Source organism: Apium graveolens, chromosome 4 (assembly GCF_009905375.1).
Source record: "Apium graveolens cultivar Ventura chromosome 4, ASM990537v1, whole genome shotgun sequence".
Taxonomy (NCBI): domain Eukaryota; kingdom Viridiplantae; phylum Streptophyta; class Magnoliopsida; order Apiales; family Apiaceae; genus Apium; species Apium graveolens.
In genome coordinates this window covers 120103786-120125559 of record NC_133650.1, presented here as the reverse complement: position 1 = coordinate 120125559, position 21774 = coordinate 120103786, and the positions used below count along the sequence as shown (strand labels likewise).

The window sequence follows — 21774 nt, the reverse complement described above, 5'->3', positions numbered from 1 at the left end:
AGCCGTGCATTGGCATGCTGCACTCAAGTTAGTTCGCTATCTGAGACATACTGCAGGACAAGGATTGTTTTATCCTGCTTTGGCTGATCCCGTGTTAACTGCCTATTGTGATCCCATGTCAGTCTCTTACAGGTTTTTGTGTTACTCTAGACTCCACTGTTATCTCTTGGAAATGTAAGAAACAGTCGACTGTATCTCGTTCTTCTGCCGAGGCAGAGTACCGTAGTATGGCTGGTGTTTGTTGTGAGATCTCTTGGCTGGTGTCTTTGCTTACTGAGCTTCATATCTCTAATCTGACTCATGGTCCACTCTTTTGTGACAATCAGTCTGCCCTCTATATTGCCTCAAATCCCGTGTTTCATGAGCGTACGAAACACATTGAGATTAAATGTCATCTTGTTCGTCAAAAGTTTGTTTCTGGCCTTGTTTCCCCACATCATATTTTAACTTTTGATCAGCCTGCAGATTTGATTACTAATGCTCTTGCTTCAGCTCAGCTTGTATATTTACTGTCCAAGTTAGGGGTTTGCACTTTACCCTCTAACTTGCAGGGGGATGTTAGTGAGACTAGTGAGTCTAATGCAGGCTAGTTGGCGTTGACCTTGTTAGGTTGACTCTTGTAACAAACTCTCTTATTTTAGAGTGTTTGTACTGAGATATTTAATGAACAATATACGTAACATTTCATTCTCTCACTTTCTCTATATCTCTCTCTCAATCTCTCTCTTCTTCTCTACTCCATAACTGTTGATGAAAGTTTGAAGAATATTGAGAGTTCTAACACAAAATTCAGGTACCGCCAACTATCAAGTATTATTCATCGTACATAATAATTTTACATATGAAAGAAATGAGGAATTAATATAATCAAACAGGTTCAACGTATGATCTTTGTGGTGGCCTCCAAAGATTTCGCCCCTAGCGGATCCCCTGTGGCCGAGTTCCTAAAAGGAAGGAATGACATCTCTATAGACTTTACCTTCGCGAGAAAAAGTTTTGTTTTTTAAATATTACAACACAGTGAAGAGCTCGAACTACTACAACAACACAAGCACACGGGAAAAGTTTTTTGTTACAGTTAAAATGACATATTGTCTGGGCATTTCTATATTCTTCAGCTGCGAGGAAATTTTATAAGAATAAGTAAACTTGCTGCCATTGTTTACAGGCTTAATTTTATCACTCACTTAAATAATCTTCCTCATCTCCAAATGAGAAGACTGAAGCATCGGCAGCAATTGCCTTAATATCACCAGAATTGAGGTTGGGAATCCTAGACTCTTTCTTACATGCGTCTTGTTTCTTGTCATCTGAAGCCTTGCCCTGCCTTGAACCATCACTATTTGTAGAAGCTTGTTTAGTTCCATGTGCCACTGTTTGGTCTTTGGTGGTGGCAGAGTCTAGAGGTTTAGCAGCAACCCCTGTCCCCGAGGCTGTATGAGATAACCTGCCTCCAGATGATGCCTCCTCCTCTTCTCCCTCGCTATCAGAGAACACGTTATCGTTCTCTTGCTTCGAAGAAGTTGCATCCTTGTTACTCGACACAGCATGTTTACTGTACTTTTTATCAGCTTTATTGGCTTTGTACCTTGTTGGGACTGTGCCATCATAATCTATCATAACAACCTCAACCTGGAATCCTGGAATAGGTGCTTTTCTCTAACAATAAAGATCCCACCCATGTATTAGAACAATGTCCTAAATTACTAAACAAAAACGATTAAAGACACTTTAGCAGCAAAATAAATGAGAGGAAGAACATAAATAGTTGCATATACTCTATAATTACTATATAATGCAAGAGAATAATATCACTTACCTTGTCAAAACTATCAAGATCTTCGGGATTTAGAAATAATCGATTTTCCATCATTGTTGTGTTTAACCAACTGATTGCAAAAGCATTATAAAATATTAATTAAATGAAAGGCTTGCTTAATTAGTCATATTATAAAGGAACATCATATTTTTGAGAAAAGGCTAATTTAGAATGCAGACTGGATGCTAATACATAAATCTCAATGACAAGGTTCTCATGTTTGCAGTATTTTAAGAGAGACACAGTCAGTCTTTCAGAAGCTCAGTTCAAGCTCCCGATTATCAGAAGCTCGGCCTGACTTAATTTGCAACTCTATTAAGGTTCATATGATTATTTTAAAATGCAAACTACACCAAATGAAAGATAAGAGTTTCAGACCAGGAGAAATCTCCATGGCTGTCATGAAATTGGATTTTGAAGTCTCCTGACAACTCTGTTAGCCCGGGTTCACCCGGTAGAGCAAAAACAATGATCCCTTTTAATGGTGCACGAATCCAGAAATCATCCGGCTGCAAAAAGCGAATACACTTTGAAGCAACTTTATATGTGCAAAATTTAAGGTAGCACATCCACAGAGATCATTAGAAAATAAAGTCATAAAACGACCATTGCTCTGAAGAAGATTACCATGAGATCTTTGGTCTTGGGATGCTTTTTTGTTGAAAATAAAATCCCTGTAGTTAAATCCAGACATCACCTTCACAGAATCAGGTGTGATAAACACGAAACCTTCACATAGTATATGCAATACCTTAAAAGCATCTATTATCTGGGGAAATTTTGTGAAATGTGGTCTCGTTTTAGGTTAATGCGCAAGTTACAAACCTTAAAATGAAACCATGAGTTACCTCAAATGAAAGGTCTGGCAAATGAAATATTGACAAGAAATCACTGGTTTTAATTTTTAAGACAACATAAATGTTAAACATTATCTGGCGCGAGAAGAAAACAAAAATTTACCAGTGTGATCAGAAATTGTAATGGAAGGCCTCACCCAGTAAGGGCACTGGTGAAGCCGAAATCCTCTTAGCATGCACCTGCAGAAAAATCAATTTGTACCGTCTTGATCACATGAACAATGCATTATGCGTCAATACGAGGAGGTAAAGTACTGTACCTACGTCCAGGCGGAGTTTCACCGTTGAACTTCGTTAAGATTCTTTCAAAATACTTCACATATCTCTAGGATAAGAGAGAACACAAAAAAGTTAGTGAGAGATATAATATACATTCAAAAATCAATTTATAAAAAAAAAATCTACTGACAATCTGGCTTGGCTTTATCAGACCCTTCCCATCCACACATCTTCTCTGGTTATAATGATCAATGCATTCCTCAGCTGTTGCAAACAACTGCAGAAAGATATTACATGATATAATTAGAGCTCTGTGGGTAACATGATAAAGCTAGTTTAAGATACTGTAATTTCACTTGTGGACACTGTAATATAAGCAAACAATGATCAACTTCACCTTTAAGTAAAGAAGGAGGCTGCAGATCATTAATCCTGTTCTTGCCCTGCCAGCTTTACAATGAACAACCACCACGTTCAAAATATTCTCCTTCAACCAAGAGTAACAGCTTTGGCAAAATAATAATATAAGGTGAATAGGAGGGCAATTGTGATCCTCAAATGGGAAACATGCAACCTGCTCAATGGTTAAAATCAGATCAGTTGAATACTAAGTTGAACAAGATCAGTATTACATATTGAGCTGAATTACATAGAACGGATAACATAGAACAAGTTGCTGGTGATGTAGAACACTACACGGTAATGTGTACTGTTTCAGTATGAAGAGTACAAACATATCTGTACATCAATGGAAATTAATATTTCTAACTGTGCTTTTGTGCTGTATGCACATTTAATTTTGATGTAATGCAATCAGTGCTCTATTTCCGCATCTGATCAGTATTATTTTGAGCCTTCACTTGATCGAATATTTTTTCTCTCGGTTTTTATCATGAAATAGCATCTGAGAATATATTTATCACCACTTACAGATCAAATGCAAGCTAATGGAAGGATGAAAATTATGAATGCAGCCAAAAAGGTCAATCGCGCTAATAGCTTTCAGGATTCTGGGGTTTCATCATTCTAATTGTTTTATGCAGTGGTGCATCAAAGGTATTAAGCTTCTCCAACACATCATTATTATACAAATATGTAAAGTTTCAAAAATCATATTAGGTTTCAGTATTACAGGTGATTCCAAACCAAAGTACTAAGATTAAACAAAAGTGATGTACACCTTTCCACCAAATAGCGCTGCATCATAGAGCCTCTCTGTACAGAGATTATATACTTTATACTTTCCCTGCATAAGAGTGGCCGTAAAGATTGATGATCAGATAGGTGACAAACATACTGATTAAAAACAATAATTAACAATATAAAACTTGATCAGCTAGACAACACACACACACGTCCTACATCAGTTGGACTTGGTAGTGCCAGTACAGGACTACAGGATGCAAGCCACATAACATGTGTAGTTTTAGATCATCAACCTCTACATTAAGGGCTGTCTCTACAGACCATCTTAAGGGGTTCCCCGGGTTGCAGTTTTTGATCTAGATTATAGAGTTACCTTGTGATGAGTTTCGAAAAACCTGATCACTTCTTCCATGTGATTTCGATAAAACCCCTAGTTGACATGTTAAAAAACATCATTAAGAAATGACATGATTGAACTTGCCAGACTTATCCCAGTATGCAACTCGACGAACTACTTACCTCGACAAAGCCAAAGAAGCCAGAACTCTTATCACCAGCAGGAAAACCCATAGCAATTATATTATCAGTAATGTAAGTCAAATCCAAATCAAATCCTCCCTCCTGAATCATGAATATATCAACATTACACTGATAACTCATAGAATTATGAAAAGGAAACATGTTCCAATCCAATGGCAATGGAAAAAAGAAAATAACTACAAACAGAAATGAAATGCTTGCATTCAAATAAATGAGAATATAAGGACGAATTTTCAAACTACGAGAATTATATCAAAGAGAAATTGCAGCATAGTTTCTGACGCATATAAATTTGCCTAATCTGTGATATCAAACATCAATGCCCTGATTAGGTTTATCCAGCAAAATTATAATAATTGATTGATTAAGAGTTTTATGAACTTGAGTGATCTTATGTATCCGGTTGTCAAATTACTTGGTCAAAAAATTAGTATGCTTTTCAAACCCAAGGGTTTTTCATTTTGATCCTGTTTGCATTCTCTCCACCCCCATCTTATAACCGTGATTATCTGAATTTTCTACATATGGTCCACCATATTCATCATCTGACTAATATCACTGGAAAGTATATGTATTGTACTCTAATCAAACTGCACGAGCTTTCAGACTTGGGTTTATTTAGAAAACCAAGATATCTTTTTTCTCATGCCAAAAGGTATACTATTTACCTGACATGGAAGGACATTAGAGCTTGGATCGTGGCTAGATACAGTTACTTCTCAAGTCAGATAAATAAATGTATGATAACTAATTGATGGATCCAGAAATATGATGTTTACAGGAGCTGGTATAAGGTAAATCAGTGTACCTCATAAATATGCACACATGAGAAAGACTTCAAGTTTTATTTGGAAAGATAAAATTAAAGAATTGCATGTGAGGCTGAAACAATCTCATACTGTACAACAATAGCAGTCATTCGACATGCATTTGGGAGCGAAAATAAAAACATTAGGAGCTCTAACTGAGAATACCATGACAAAAAATAAAGTGCAAAGCAAAATGGCATGTAATTAACAGCTTCAAAGTAGCAATTGAAGAGATATTGCAGACCTGGTATCTTCGCTTGTTTTGAGAGACAATTTGGCGTGCCTTAAGCTGAAATGCCTTCACTGCAAACATAGATGAATCAACTAAACCTTTTGTGAGAGAACCAAAAATACTTGGTTGAGGAGTGACCGTTGTACTTCCCGCAATTTCATTAGATTGGGAATTCTTTGTTCCCAAACTCACATCTGATTTAATTGCATTTTTAGTTTCTGATTCCGCCTTCCCTGGCCTCTTCGTCTGGGGAAAGCTTAGACTTCTGGCCCAAGATGATATGCCTGACGCAGGCGATGTAGTACGTGGTGCAAGTGGTGTAGTACTTTGATCAGGGTGTGTGGAAGAAGGTAACACATCAGAATTTTTATGAGGATCAGCAGATCCTTTGTTGTCAGAGTCTGCATCCATTCTGTCATTAAAACAGAGAGGTCCATAAGTTGAGGTATCAAAATCCTAATCGACATTATACGGCGAGAAGCGAGAATTACATGAAACTAGAGGTACATTGTCGTAAACAAAATGAAACAAAGTTACACAATGCACAAACAGAAAGATGTATTAAACGCGTAAGCAATGACTCTTTGAGTTATCAGTGATTACCAAAAGCACATTTTAGTCTTTCAAAGGTGTTGAAACATAATGCTCATATAAAATTATATTGCTACATACAGATACAATGAATAGATTTCAGATGTTGCAAACATGCATAACAGACCTTGTTGCTTTGAGAAGACAAAGTGTGCATGCCTATGTACGTAACAGATGTTATTGCTTTGATAAGACAATATGTCAAATCTAAAATATAAATTAAAAGACAAAGAGTAAACAAATTAAAAACTTACATTCTTGGTGGAAATTACGAGAGTGTGATCTTGTTGGTATAATAATGGTTGTTCAAAAGATATAGTAATATAGGGTATGCACGCATGTAAGATTAAAATGTATGCATGTGTTGGGAAATCTGTATCAGCTGTGATGAGAAATGGGATGTGAAAACACCCGTTTGGTTGGTTGCTGATTATATGTTAAACATTGTAATATGTCCGGGTAAAAATACTCGGCCTTAATTTATATCGCATATTGTGTCATTGCGTGTCTGGTATAAAAAAGATAAAGATATCCATACTTAGATTATTATCTTTTAGGAAAGGATACTTGGTTCAAGGTTTGGACAGGTATCCCGCTGTCTTCTTATAGTTGTAGACATAAAAACATCTTTGTTTTTAATTGGAATCAATTAGAATCGTTCGAAAGATACTAGTTACACATAGTGAAAAAGGTGTATGTATAAAAGAAATGTATCTGCAGAATTTTCCAACCATATAATCGTAACTTCATACTTTTCGAAAAAGAGTAACACCAAGAAACTTAAGTAACAGCTTTGTAACCCACAGACTTGCTGAGCATTGTGATCTACTAACCTGGTTAAAACATTTTAGAGAGGTTTAACATTATTGCCACTTCTCTATTCTGTAAAAAAAACATTGCCACTTCTTTGACATTACAAAACAAAACATGCCATTATCAAAATTAATATTTAAGATAATGTAATATAATGTGGTGGTAAAAATCTTAAACACCATCACTATTAGGAAAAAGAACTGATATCGAAAAAGAAATATACTTGGAAAGATAAAAGTTTATTGATTTATACATATAGTAGAAGCATACAAGTAAGCATACAAACAAAGAAATTGTGGCCAAGCACTGGGTAGCTGATAGCCTGATATGACTTCTTAAATTATTAGAGATTATAGGACCACTCTTTATATGATTGATTGATTCATTATCACTTGTAGGACTGTGTCTAGCTAAGTTTGTCCAAAACTAGTAATCAAATTCTTTTTCTTCTTTTATCCATTTTCATGTAAACCCTAAAGCTAAGAAATTATGTTTTTATCCACATTCCATTGAATTAACAAGTTCTCTGATTTCCTGGATTAAAGGTTTTTTCATATATATATGAGTATATTTCCTGGATGAGTTTGCTGATAGGAAACAGCACAGTTGTTTTTTCCAACACAAGTGGGGAAATATGTACAGGGAATGATCATCCTAGTGGCATATACTCTTACGATACTTTTGAGTTGTCCTCTTTGTTGAAGATCATAAGATCCTGCTGGGGCCCTTGCCTTAAGGTTTTAGAGCGACCCTCTTGTCAAATAACATGAGATCCTGAGCGACTGCATTGGCATGTGTGTGGGAATATAGGGCAAGGCTCACCCTGTTTTATCTTTGAAAAACATGAGAGGTATTAAAAGAGATACTCAACAGAAACTAAAGTCAACACATACCATATCTTGGAATTTTATACTCACACAACAGTCAACACATCCAACATATACTATATAGCTCACACTGAAAGTGAAAATAACAGAATTACTGGTCTCAACTTGGATGGTAATAACTGAACACGCCATAGATGGTCTGCGCGAAAGTAAGAATCAGCAGAACCACAGCTGCAATGAATGAGATGATTGCCCAGGGATTGTTAAAATAGGTATGCTTTAAGGTTGCCTGCCAGGCGTTCCACCTGTGGTCATGATATTTGTTTATCTCTGACGACAGGCGTGAATGATAACTGTGGTTGATATCGAAGACCACCTCTTGACAAAGCTTATTGAAAAGTTCAGCAACTTCATAATCACTACCAAGCCAATGCTCAATGATCCCACAGTAATGGAGGTAACCAACGTCTGCAGTCGAGTTAATCATATTGTTCATAAAGATCACATATGATGTTATTTCATTGCCGCAATCAAGATGACATTGCTCAAATGCTATGAGGTTTAGAAAAAGTGACTTGGTCCCGTCATGGATTAAGAGCCTAGGAATCTGAAGCAGGCCATTACTGAATGTGATGTCCCAGAAGCGATCTGTCTTCTTTTTCTTGAACTTGACTCCAGACTCTCTTAAATCAGTTACGCAGTGTGTCAACTGTTGCCTGCGTTTATCTGCAACTCGACAAACATGTGACCATTGCTTCTTCCAAACCCGTGGCTTAGGGGAAGGCCCTCGACGCAGCAAACTGTACCTGAAAACATCCAGGCAATGAAGGCCTTGACCTGATAAAGGGTCAAAGGTGTTTGTATATCCTTCTGATGATTCTAGTTTGTCCCTATTACTCTTTGTCAATGGCTCATCAGTTGGCATCAATGGATCAAAAAAACTAAGGGCGAGCCTTGCCACCAGCCCTTTCTGACCAGGATGACCCAACTGAAGGCCTAGTAACCGATCAAGAACAAAGAGAGGAATTTGATTTTCAAGCATAATCATATCACGCTGAATTGAATGCATTGATCCACGCATAGCAAACACTGGATCATTTCGAGAGTAGCCAATCTGCTGGAATCCCTCAGCAGCGCCACGGAATAGGTCAAGAATGAAACATCCATCAAGCACCATCATTTCAACAAACTCATTGCTACTTAGGTTGATGTTCCCTTCGTAACAAGCCCGAGTTCTTTGTTCAAGTTCCTTCATTGAATCAAGATAGAGTTTAACATCCTGATTGGTACGCTTCAAGATCTGATAAAAAGAGCGCCACTTATGGCGCTCCATATTCCTATGACGCTTCTTGCCATGGTGATAAGGCCCCAGTGACACAATTTGTGGAATATAAGCTTTGTTATTACCTCCCTTTAAATACTGAGGGACTTTGTAGATGGACACTTGGCCCCAGGAACCATCCATATCTTCTTGCCGGGCTTGTTCAAGTTTTTCATTTATACTGATCACCCATTCAGAGACCGGTGGCACAGGGCCTGGTTCAAAAATGTCTGCTTCACGTGTACAGAATGACTCCTCGTGATGTTCAAGAAGGTAGGTCTGCTCTGATCGGTATAGTGCTGAAGCTTGCGGTGTTGAAACTCCAGCTTCTACAGTTTCTTTAAGTTTGAGGGTAAGTAAGTACCAACTTAAGAGTTCATTGTTGAAAACTGCTACCATTTTCCTCTTCAAAATTATTTAGGCAGTGTTGCTCTGGTTGGTATAGTTACAAGTGGTTGTGGTCAAGCAACTTAAAACTGTATTATGATTTATACATAATGCAAGCATAACTAAGCATACAAACAAAGAAATTGTAGCCAAGCACAGCGTAGTTGAAATGGACCTCAAATTATTAGATATCAGAACCATCTTTATATCATTATCACTTGTATAGCCTTTAGGAATGTGTCAAAGTTTGCCTTAAAAAAATGCATGGTCTCTCTTTTATGTACATTAATGGATTATGCTAGAATTTGACTTCACACTGAACATAAAAGTGTACTACCTCACAAGTCATGAGTCACGAGAACAACAGATATATAAGGGTGTTTCAAAATAACATACATCATTTTTTTGGATCAACCATTATTCAAGTACGAATGTGATGATTTAAATTTGCAATTAATTAATATACAAAATTAAATATATAAGATCACGTCACCAATTTTTGAAATTGGTATTTGCTGAATTATTTTGTTTGACATCATTGAAAATGCTTTCACTCAACATAAGGAGTACTGCACTAAAAACTAGAAGTTGCTAGTAACTGTAAATCTATAATACACTACATTAACAGAAATCTTGGAAAACAAGTACTCCCTTTGAACAATGTTAACAATTCAATGAGACGGAATGTGTTGAAATATACTATCAGATCCTGGTTAGGTTCAGCGGACACCTTAAACTTTTAGAAGGATAGTGTAGGGTCTATCTGGCTTGGTCAATCGTTCATCAAACAGCTTCACACCACAGTTCAGACGCCGAGTAGGGACTGTTGTGAATTGTGACACTGACAGCAATGCAAGCAGCGCCATTCATTTTCAAGAATGCATGGTAGCCGTTAATTATAAAAGACAAGTGAATTCTTCAAAAGCAAGATCCCGTTATGGAAAATGAGCATCTGTCGACTCTCTACCTTTACCATCATTCTTTCTTCTCTTTTTGGATGATTCTTGCGATCTATGATGAAACAGGACTTATGATTGAACCCAAAAAAAAAGCATTACATATCTGGTATTTGCAAATTGCAGCATCAAACTATGCTCGGTGGCTGAGCCGGCTAATTCTAAGAGGATATCGCGTAGGATTCCACTCAACGGGGCTAATATCAGTGTATTTTAGAGTGAGCTGCAGTTAGGGTGCACGTCATAGCGGTACAGAGACGTCAATTAGCCAGACATGTCTTTTCATGATTTGGCATGCTTTTTTACTATTTTTTTTTATTTTTTAATAATTATTTTAATATTAAAAATATCCAGAAATAATAAATATAATTCTAAAATATTTACATATATTTGAGAATCTAAAAAGTTACTACTGTAAATGAGTATTATGATGGTATTCGGTTGTTACTGTCAACTAACTTTAATTTTACATTCAAGTTTAGTATAATAAATATGTTTTAAATTATTTTATATTTAATTGATAAATGGGATGACATTTGGGCATGCCTTTTGACAAAAAAACATGTCTATAAACATGCCTTGGCAGAATCTCGTGATAGTTACCCTAGCTGCAGTATGCAAATTTGACGTTGGACCACACATCGTTTGTAATATTACATTTCTAGAACCTCCCACTTGTAAGATCGAAATGTGTTAATTTTGCAGTAATCTATTTAATTGATTCAAATTTTGCATAAATTTTACTTGTCTATATAAAAATTAAGCAAAAGAGTCCTCAAAAATTAGCTGAGATGGTCATTCAGAGCAATAATAAAGGCCTGTAACAAATGCTATGTTGACCGAGTGAAAGAGAAATTTTACAGTTGCAACTGCTGCAGTTGGTTGATTTTGAAAAAAAAAAGTTGCGACAAAGGTGGAAAGGTAGAGTAGGATGGAGATTTTTCTTGATATATTATAGATACTGAGGGACAAGAAAAATCTAAGGCAAGAATATCGTGTAATTGGTTGTAGAAGATTTGAAAATTAAGTGAAAGTAACAGAAAGAATATCATCAGCATTCAGGAGTAATCATGTTTTAGTTTATCCCATTTTCTTGTGAAGTTGAAGTAAATAAATTATGTTATTATCCACTGAATTAAAGATTTATCTAGTTTCCTGGCTTGAAAAGTTTATTTTTCGTTTCATATTAAATTATCTGTAGCATGACCAATCACAATTGGCGGATAAAGATGATAATAAACATTTGGAAGGACCCCTAGTGGAAATATGCGGTACCGTGCTTGATCTTTAAAAGAACATATGCGAGGTATTAAAGGGATAATTAACGGCAACTTTCAAGTCTTAACTCCAATCCATTAATATTGCAGCAAAGCCAATCAGTACAAATCTGCCCGCAGACATTCATACTTCACAAGAATGGCCTAGTGAAATCAATCTTAGTGCAATATTACATTCTAAACACCACTTCAACTCATGCAACATTTTCAAATTTTATACTCACTCACACATCCAACAAACTATAGCTCCAGCGATATGTTTATTTGTGAATGAAAAGGCAATTGGTGTTCTCAGCTTGGATGGTAATAACCGAACACACCATAGATGGTTTGTGCGAACGTAAGAATTAGCAGAACCACAGCTGCAACAAATGAGATAATTGCCCAGGGATTGTTGAAATAGTTGTGCTTTAAGGTTGCCTGCCAGGCGTTCCACCTGTGGTCATGAAATTTGTTTATCTCTGCTGACAGGCGTGAATGATAACTGTCATTGATATCAAACACTACTTCTTGACAAAGCTTATTAAAGAGTTCAGCAACCTCGTGGTCACTACCAAGCCAATGCTCAATGATCCCACAATAGTGGAGGTAACCAACGTCTGCAGTCGAGTTTATCATGTTGTTCATGAAGATCACATATGATGTTATTTCATTACCACAGTCCAGGTGACACTGCTCAAATGCTATAAGATTCAGAAAAAGTGACTTAGTACCATCATGGATTAAGAGCCTAGGAATCTGAAGAAGACCATTACTGAACGTAATGTCCCAGAAGCGATCTGTTTTCTTTTTCCTGAACTTGACTCCAGACTCTCTTAGCTCTGTTACGCAATGTGTCAACTGTTGCCTGCGCTTGTCTGCAACTCGACAAACATGTGACCATTGCTTCTTCCAAACCTGTGGCTTAGGTGAAGGCCCTCTACGCAACAAACTGTGCCTGAAAACGTCCAGGCAATGAAGGCCTTGATCGGATAAAGGGTCAAATGTGTTTGTATATCCTTCTGATGTTTCCATTTTGTTCCTATTACTCCTTGTCAAGGGCTCATCGGTTGGCATTAATGGATCAAAAAAACTTAGAGCAAGCCTTGCCACCAGCCCTTTCTGATCAGGATGACCTAACTGAAGGCCTAATAACCGATCAAGAACAAAAAGCGGAATCTGATTTTCAAGCATAATCATATCGCGCTGAATGGAATGCATTGAACCACGCATAGCAAAAACAGGGTCATTTCGAGAGTATCCAATCTGCTGGAATCCCTCAGAAGCGCCGCGAAAAAGGTCAAGAATGAAACATCCATCAAGCACCATCATCTCCGCAAACTCGTTGCTACTAAGATTAATCTTGCCTTCATAACAAGCCCGAGTTCTTTCTTCAAGTTCCTTCATTGAATCAAGATAGAGTTTAACATCCTGATTAGTACGTTTCAAGATCTGGTAAAAAGAGCGCCACTTGTGGCGATCCATATTTCTATGACGCTTCTTGCCATGATGATAAGGGCCTAATGACACAATTTGAGGAATATAAGCTTTGTTATCACCTCCTTTCAAATACTGAGGAACTCTGTAAATAGAAACTTTCCCCCAGGAACCATCCAAGTCTTCTTTTCGGGCTTGTTCGAGCTTTGTATTGATATTGATGACCCATTCAGAGGCTGGTGGTCTACTACAGCCTGGTTCGAAAAAATCAACTTCACGGATGGAAGATGAGCCCTCATCATGATGTTCCAGAAGGTAGGTTTGTTCTGACCGGTACAGAGCTGAAGCTTGTTGTGTAGAAACTCCAGCTTCTACAGTTTCTTTGAGTTTGAGGGTGAGTAAGTACCAGCTTAAGAGTTCTTTGTTGAAAACTGCTACCATTTTTTTTAAACAGTGAAGCTCTGGTTGGCTTTAGTTTAGTTGTTGCAACTGGTTGGGGTCAAGCAACTTAAAGTTTTCATGTATACTACTACATTGTAAATGTTGCAAGCAGTAACAGAAAACCAAAGAAATTGTGGCCAAGCATGGGGCAGATGATTAAGATAATATATCTAGTTCTGGGTATGAAAATGACTAAATCCAAGTTGGTGGGGGCAGTTGAAACTGCCCTCATATTATTTGAGATTATTACAAACATTTGTATGCCCTTTTTTTAAATAAGGTGTTTGAGTCGGTTTATACGGAGCTCGACAAATTTTGAAAAGGGCTAGCAATGCATGAACCTTAATTTCGAGCATATACTTGAAATCGAATTTGAGACTTTGGGGTGGTAGGATCCTAAAATACCGGTTTCAACCACATAGCTATTAGCTAAGTTAGGGATGTACGCGGTTCGGATCAGATCGTTTTTGGGATAAAAGTCGAACCAAACCGCGAAGAGCAGTTTTAAAAAATTGTCATCCGTAACCGCATTTGCGGTTGCAATTAAATGCGTCAAATGCGGTTGCGAATTTACGGTTATTGCGGATCGGTTTGCGGTTCAACCACTTATTTTAAAATAATTAATATTTTACAAAAAAATAAATTCAGAATATTAATAAATTGAAGTTTAAATTATGTGATAAATTTACATTCAAAAATAAAATATAAACTAATGTTTCGTGTGAAGCAAGGATATTAAAAATATACAAAAATTTGGAGACGAGAGAAAAGGAAAGGATAAAAAAAATTACATGTTCATTACATTTTCCATTTATTTGGTTATATATCCTATAATTGTGAATTTTATGAACAAAATCTTAATATTAACCTAAAATTAGTTAATAAATATTTATACTTATTAATTTATATGATATCAATTACATTTCTATATCATTATCACTTGAGAGAGTGGTTTTTAACTTTCCATTAATGGCTGACCTTGTTTTCAGAAATGCATCTTTATTACAGTATGGTTTCTCTGTTTATTTTTTTAGGTAATCGTTTGGATCATGCTACAATCTGACTTGTCGCTAAACATTAATAACTTTGATAATAACTAAAACTCCTTTAAAATGTTATTATTAATTTTGGTTTCACCAATTTTTGATATCACTTATTCATTAATATATATCTTATAATTCTACTTTTGTATCTTTTTTATTTTTACTAAATTTTTGAATAGACAATTTATTCGTATTATACTTCTAAATGTATCATGAATATATTAAATTTGGTTTTATTTTTGTTATCTTATACTTCTACATGTTGTATAATTATATTAAGTTTAGTTTTATTTTTGTTTCTTTATACTTCTACCTATTAAGTTTGATTTTATTTTTATTTCACCCTTTTGGCTTTAAGTTTTGTATTTTTTATTTCCTTATCTATTGCTAATTCAATATGGTTTCATCAACTTTTGATGTATCCTTTTTGAATTTCATTATAACTTTAAATGTATAATTTTTATTTCTTTTTTACTTCTATATGACTTATAATATTATATGTATCATTTAACCTGTTTTTTAATTACAATTCTTATATTGATTTCAACTCAGTAATCATATTTCTCATATGAGTCAATAGTATATTTTAATGAAATAATAAAAATTTGAAATCGTATAATAATTATAATCTTTTTTATTGTAATCATATCACGAATATCGTACTCAATAGTTTGTGTTGGATTTTCAGAGAAAAAATAAAAATTTTAACATAACACTTATATTATTACAAATTTTAATTATTTAAAAAAATTAAGTAGATACAACTTCACAAGTTGCAAGTCACGAGTAAACAGACGAAACATAACATAACATGAAATCTTGGAATCCGACGGTGAATTAACCGGTACAGCTTGTATTACTCGCTCTTTCCCAAAGTAATGGTCATTTTTCAACTTTACACACCTATTAAGAAAGTCATACTTTCTCTTTATAATTAATACAACTTATTTCTTAACCATCAAGTAGGTAGAAAATAATCCAGAGACATGTGAATGAAATCAATATTTTTAAAGATATTCCCACGTTTCAAGTTTTGTCCCAGAGTGAGAGTACAAGTGCTGGGTGGGGAACATTGTTACTCTTTCAGGAGTGTGGGGTCATTTTAACATCTGAGAGGCCTCCACCGTTGGATGATATTGGAAAACTCTTAGTTGTTCTGCAGCATCACCTCATTACCTTTTTTATTTATCTTTCATAGTCATCCTTTGTTTCACCCGTAAAGCTTTACAAAATTTTGAATTTGTGTTAAAAATTTTGAGTTAGCTTTATACAGATTTCATGTACCCCTTACAAAAACTAAAAAAAAAATGCCCCTAATTTTAACTATCAAAAATAATATTAGCAAATAATATTATAATAAAAATTAATAAAAAGTTATATTTTTAACATAGTTATAATTAATTTAAAATTTAAAAATATTACAAGTACATAACATTAACATAAAATAATTATAAACAATAAGATAATCACATAAAACATAATTCATATATAAACTTATTTAAATATATATATATATATATAAACATTTATTAATTAATATTTCAAATTTAAATTTTTTATTTAATATGTAAATATTACTATAATTTAAAATAAACTAATTACTTAAAAATAATATTATTTAGAAAATGATATGATGTACAAGTTGTTTAATATTCTTATTCTTCTAGTAATTTTCCCTAATTTTTTTTGTTACTTATTTAAAATTTAGGATTAATTTTTTTTTAGAATTTTATTCTAGATAATAATTTATAATTATTTTATATTTACTATTTTTAATCTTTCTTCTATTTGTATATTTTTTTATTAGAAAAGGAAGTTATGTTTATTTTTATTTTTCAAACAAAAAAAAATATACTTCTATATATTTCATCTTGAAAATGTGCCCCTCAAATTTTAGGGTCTTGTTTCATGTAACACTTGGAACAATCTCAGGTACGGGCGCAGTGCCGGTAAAAGATTATAGAGTAGCAAAAAATATAAATTATGTGATTTGCAGTTTATAAAAGAACATGTACCGGATTTTACATTATATGCCACTTTAAAGGATTATACATGAAAGTTAGCAATTTATACAAGAATATGTATTGAACTTGCGTCATATCTTAATTCAAAATATTGCGTGAAGGTCAAAATTGGGAGGCAGTTAAAAGGTTAAAGGACATTGATATTACATATAATTTATTCTTTTTTTGCTGTTTTTAAAAATATAAGAAATTAATTAAAATAATATTAGTTTTGGTAAGATAATGGGATGGGAGATAAAGAAAAAGTGTAATTTAGTGTGAAAAAATATAGTGTTGAGTAAAAATGGTTGGACCATTCAATATTTAATGAATGAAGTGAGTGCAGTGGAAGAAAATAGTGGATGTGGTTGATTTTTATATTATTAAATTCTTACTATTTTTTGTAAGTTTGAAATGTATAGAATTGAATGCGACATCTAAAAAATAAAGTGTATAGAAATGAATGGGATGGAGAACATTTTTTTTTCTTCTTGTTTATAGGAGCACTATTATTGCATTATTATTATTATATCTTTTGAAAATTAAAGTTGACTAGCTTAAAACCTGTACAATACACGGATCACACATATTTTTTTTAATTTATATAATTTTTTTAAAAAAAATGAATTCAATTCTTAATTTTGTTCATTTAAAACTTTAAATGATATGATTTCATAATAATTATATTAGCAGACGTATATGTTCAACATTTAAACTTATTTAAAGTGGTAGAATTGATAAGGGGGAAATGTTATTATAACGAAATTATTATTTTATTGAGGGTAAAAATATAATGTCTCCACTATGTTGGGATCTTAAAAAATATTATTTTAGCATGGTGCTTACTATAAAAGATAATTGAAAAAGACAATATTACTAATTGAACGACGTAGTTTTATTGATAATTACATGTGTATTTAAAAAAATACTTATGTTTTAATTAAAATTTGATTTTTTAGTTTACAGGATACAAAATATACTTAGTCTAATATTAATTTGATTTATCTTGGGTCAGTGATTTACATTATTTTATTTTAGGCCGATGCCTGATGCCCAATATACAAACCAAATCAAACTAATTATTTTTAGTTTAATTTTAAATTTTTTAAAATCTGGATCAATAAGATAATTTTGTTTTAGACTGGATATTTAGTATATATGGTTTTATTTTTGTTGGTCGAATTGTATTTTTATTTTAGTTTTGTGTTATTCTGAATCAATTGTATAATGTATTTTTATCTTGGATAAATAAAATATATTATTATTTTTATCCAAACTCATTAGTATAATTTTTTTAGGAGGATTCATAGAATTATTATTTTATCTTAACTCGATTCGCATGATGTATCAACTAAATCTTATTAATTTCCTTTAGTTTGTTTAAATTTAATTTAGTCCAAAGTAACAAATTAGAATAGTACAAAACTCGATATTAATTAAAATATAAATTGGTTGAAGAAGTTGAATTTAATATAAATTTTAATGATACAGAGTTCGATATAAAATAGAATTGAAATTGGTAAAATAATAGAGGAGTTAACTTCAATATCAATTAGAATTAGAATGGATCGACCCAATAATTAAAATTAGAATAATTAAGTAAGGGTAATTAAGTAATTTCAGCAAGTACCGACCGATCAACTACCAAACTTTTAATATTTCGTCTATTATAATATAATACTAGTTTAAAACCCGTGCGATGCACGGACTGCACAGATTATTTTTTAATATTAAATAATTTTGAAAATAAAACTTGAATTCAATTCTTAATTTTGTTCATTTAAAATTTTAAATGATATAACTTCATGATAATTATATAAGTAAACATATATGTTCATAACTTTTTAAAATATTTAAACTTATTTAAAGTGATAACATTGGTAATGAGGAAATATTATTATTATGAAATTATTATTTTATTAAGGGTAAAAATATAATGTCTTTATTATGTTGGAACCTTAAAAAAATATTCTTTTAGCATGATAATTACTTAATTGATTAATTATAACTCTATAAAAGATATTTGAAAAAGGCAATATTAGTGATTGAACGATATAATTTTATTGATAATTCTAAGTGTATTTAAAAAAATTATGTTCTAAATAAAATTTGATTTTTTATTTCACATGAATAGGATACGAATTATACTTAGTCTAATATTAATTTGATTTATCTCGGATCAGTGATTTATATTATTTTATTTTCGCCTTATGCCCAATACACCGACCAAATCAAACTAATTATTTTTAGTTTAATTTTATTTTTTTTAAAGTCTAGATCAATAAGATAATTTTATTTTAGACTGAATAATTAGTATATACATATTTTTTTGGCCGGATTGTATTTTTATTTCAGTTTTATGTTAGCCCGAATCAATTGTATAATATATTTTTTTATCATGGATAAATAATATATATTATTTTGTTTATCCAAGTTCATTAGTATAATTTTTTGGGAGAATTTATAATATTATTATTTTATCTTAACCCGAGTCACATTAAGTTGAATTTAATATATAAATTATAGTGATATAGAGTTCGATATAAAATAGAATTGAAATTGGTAAAATAATAGAGGAAGTTGACTTCAATATTAATTAAAATTAGAATTGATCGACCCAATAATTAGAATTAGAATTATTAAGTAAGGGTAATTAAATAATTTCAGCAAGTACCGACCGACCGATTACCAAACTTTTAATGTTTCGTCTATTTTTTTCCTATTTTGTTTATGTAATTGAATTGTAAGACAATACTTACTTTAAGAATATTTGTCTTTAATTAATACTAAAAATTATATAAAACAAATATTTTTTAATTTGGACCCGTAATAAATAAATAATAATTAAATAAAATAAATAATTAAGTAGCTGAAAGAAGTAATTTATTAGTTATTAGTGATTATAATATTATTATCCTATTTTATTAAATAAACTTGCCTGTGATATTTAGAAAAGTTGCTTTAATTGAGAGAAATAAAATAGGTAACGTGTTATAGTTGGAAACGATTTTTTTTCCTATTATAATTCGATTACTAAGGGGGTGATATTTAAAGAAGTTGTTTTAATTGAGAGAAATAAAAAAGGTAAGGTGTTGTAGTTGAAAACGATTTATATTTCTTTTTCTATTATAATTCGATTACTAAGGCTAATAAAACTTTTAAGTAAATAAGGCTAATTCAGTATGTTATGCCCGCTCTCGGTCATGGGCCCTAAATAGGTCCCCATAGGTGCATTGAATACCTGGACTCTCATGTGTGGGCTAGAATCGTGGATTAATATGACTTGGGCCCGCACATGCGGGCTGGGCTCGTGACATGCGGGCTGAGCTCATGACATGCGAGCCGGGCTCACACTTGTAAGGTAGGCTCACACTTGCTATCTGGACTCTCATACGCGAGGTGGGATTAGGTGTCCACACGCGAGATAGGCTCAGTTGACTTCACGCGGGATGGGCTCAGGTGACAGCACGCGAGTTGGGCTCAGTTGCCCACACGCGGGCTGGGCTCAGGTGCCCACACGCAGGTTGGGCCCATGAGCCCACATCTTATGAAAACAGAGGTAACATTGTATTTATTACTCGAAAAGGAAGGCGGTGCGGGCCGATGTGACCAGGCCAGCCCGCATCAAAGGACTTTGTGTGCAACATGGAAAGTGACTCATAAATGACTGAGTTGCTCGTAGATTTCGGGGCTGACACGGGTTATTCCTACAATTACGGGAAGAAATGCGGAGATGCCGCGAGATTGTAGGAAGCGTGTGGAGCCGGTCGAGATTTACGTGACTAATTGGCTGAAGGCCTGACTTTATCGTGGGCTTGGGCTGCACGGGTTGGAGAACCCTAACCCTAGCCTACTTGACTTGTTCCCCAAGAACTACGTGAGGCTTGATCCCTATAAACAGGGTATGTAGGCACTTGTATGAGACATGAGTCGACACTTAATAGAGAATAACAAACCCTATTCTTTCTTAAGGAGTCAACATACAAGCTCAGCCACCACCATACATAACCTTCCTCCGCCTTCAAACACCGTCCTTGATCCTTGTTCCGCCTATCAACCTCCACAACACTGTTATGCGAAACTCTCCCTATAACAATTGGCTCTAGAAGGAGGGGGATTTCATCTTAGGGAGAAGATATGACCAAAGAAGGCAAACAAGCGGGGACACCAGAAAGCGGGGGCAAGAAGAAGGACCAGAACGAGGTCGAGCTCACGCCCCCAGAGAATCAGGCGCCAACTTCACCGATCACAACCGTGGACGGCAGGCGGTCATGACATATCTCGAAGGACTATCCGATCAGATGAACGAGATTAACGCCTGGATGTCACGGGTAGAGAGAAGTTCGGGCCGGAACGCCAAGCATAAGGCACGCCGCCTCAAGGTCTCTCAGCGTAGCTGGAGGGGCAAAGGTCCTCAAAAGAGGTTGATCCACGATTTTGATGACGCAGCAACTGAGACCAAGCAGAAGAAAGAGGCATCGCAGGAAGAGGAAGACATACCCCAAGGTCATGATGAGCCGGGCATCCAGATCTCTAAGAGATCGGGGCAGAAGCCAGCTTCATCTGAGGCAAGGTCGACTAGCGTGCTAGACCGTGTGGGTAAAAAGCTAAGCGAGCATGACCTCAGGCTTAAGTTAGAGAATTGCAAGAAAGAGAGAGAAGAAAAAGAGCCCGAGGATCAGAGAGGCTAAAAAAGAGAGAGTGCGGCGATCCCTCCCGAAAAACGTCAGCGCACCCCGCCCCGGAGGGAGAAGCAACGTAGACGCATAGACAATCATGAAGAGGAGTCACAAGTGCGAGCTGGTGGAGGGGGACGCCGCGAGCGACCTCAAGGCTCACACCATTTGAGTAACGCGAGTGGTGACAGAGAAGGAGAAGTTGTTAGAGTAAGAGACCTGAGGAGGATCTTAGATGAGATGGAGCGAGAAAAGAGGGGACCCCCAAGCTTGGCTGCCCCTTCTTCCTTCACGGCTGCCATCCGATCATCCCCCTGCCTCGGGTATTTAGGCACAACCCCGACCTTCTATTCAACGGCGAAGCCGACACGGCGGAATTCCTTATACAATTTAACACTGAG

At 34.5% G+C, this 21774-nt stretch overlaps 3 protein-coding genes across 3 annotated transcripts; all 3 read right to left on the bottom strand.

Moving 5' to 3' along the window:
- Positions 1 to 802: 802 nt before the first annotated feature.
- Positions 803 to 6618, bottom strand: LOC141716874 (phosphatidylinositol 3,4,5-trisphosphate 3-phosphatase and protein-tyrosine-phosphatase PTEN2A-like). Its single transcript, XM_074519039.1, has 13 exons — positions 6468 to 6618; positions 5635 to 6034; positions 4561 to 4662; positions 4415 to 4471; positions 4076 to 4141; positions 3293 to 3469; positions 3086 to 3172; positions 2937 to 3001; positions 2780 to 2856; positions 2447 to 2493; positions 2198 to 2328; positions 1820 to 1889; positions 803 to 1659 (listed from the first exon to the last, which is right to left on the bottom strand). The coding sequence occupies exons 2-13, from the start codon at positions 6031 to 6033 to the stop codon at positions 1180 to 1182; spliced, it is 1758 nt and encodes a 585-aa protein (XP_074375140.1). The 5' UTR covers position 6034; positions 6468 to 6618; the 3' UTR covers positions 803 to 1179.
- Positions 6619 to 7368: 750 nt separating this feature from the next.
- LOC141719339 (UPF0481 protein At3g47200-like) lies at positions 7369 to 9707 on the bottom strand. Its single transcript, XM_074521711.1, has one exon. It carries the CDS (start codon positions 9571 to 9573, stop codon positions 8014 to 8016), a length of 1560 nt encoding a protein of 519 aa, XP_074377812.1. The 5' UTR covers positions 9574 to 9707; the 3' UTR covers positions 7369 to 8013.
- Positions 9708 to 11833: 2126 nt separating this feature from the next.
- On the bottom strand, positions 11834 to 13810 carry LOC141719336 (UPF0481 protein At3g47200-like). Its single transcript, XM_074521708.1, has one exon. It carries the CDS (start codon positions 13649 to 13651, stop codon positions 12086 to 12088), a length of 1566 nt encoding a protein of 521 aa, XP_074377809.1. The 5' UTR covers positions 13652 to 13810; the 3' UTR covers positions 11834 to 12085.
- Between the last annotated feature and the right edge of the window lie 7964 nt (positions 13811 to 21774).

Excerpts from the sequence above, each read along its gene's own strand:
- LOC141716874 (XM_074519039.1), bottom strand. The coding sequence starts at position 6,033 with ATGGATGCAGACTCTGACAACAAAGGATCTGCTGATCCTCATAAAAAT. Across the intron at positions 1,890-2,197 it reads AGCCATGGAGATTTCTCCTG|TTGGTTAAACACAACAATGA; the intron begins GTCTGAAACTCT and ends TTTTGCAATCAG. Across the intron at positions 1,660-1,819 it reads ATCTTGATAGTTTTGACAAG|AGAAAAGCACCTATTCCAGG; the intron begins GTAAGTGATATT and ends CTTTATTGTTAG.
- LOC141719339 (XM_074521711.1), bottom strand. The coding sequence starts at position 9,573 with ATGGTAGCAGTTTTCAACAATGAACTCTTAAGTTGGTACTTACTTACC.
- LOC141719336 (XM_074521708.1), bottom strand. The coding sequence starts at position 13,651 with ATGGTAGCAGTTTTCAACAAAGAACTCTTAAGCTGGTACTTACTCACC.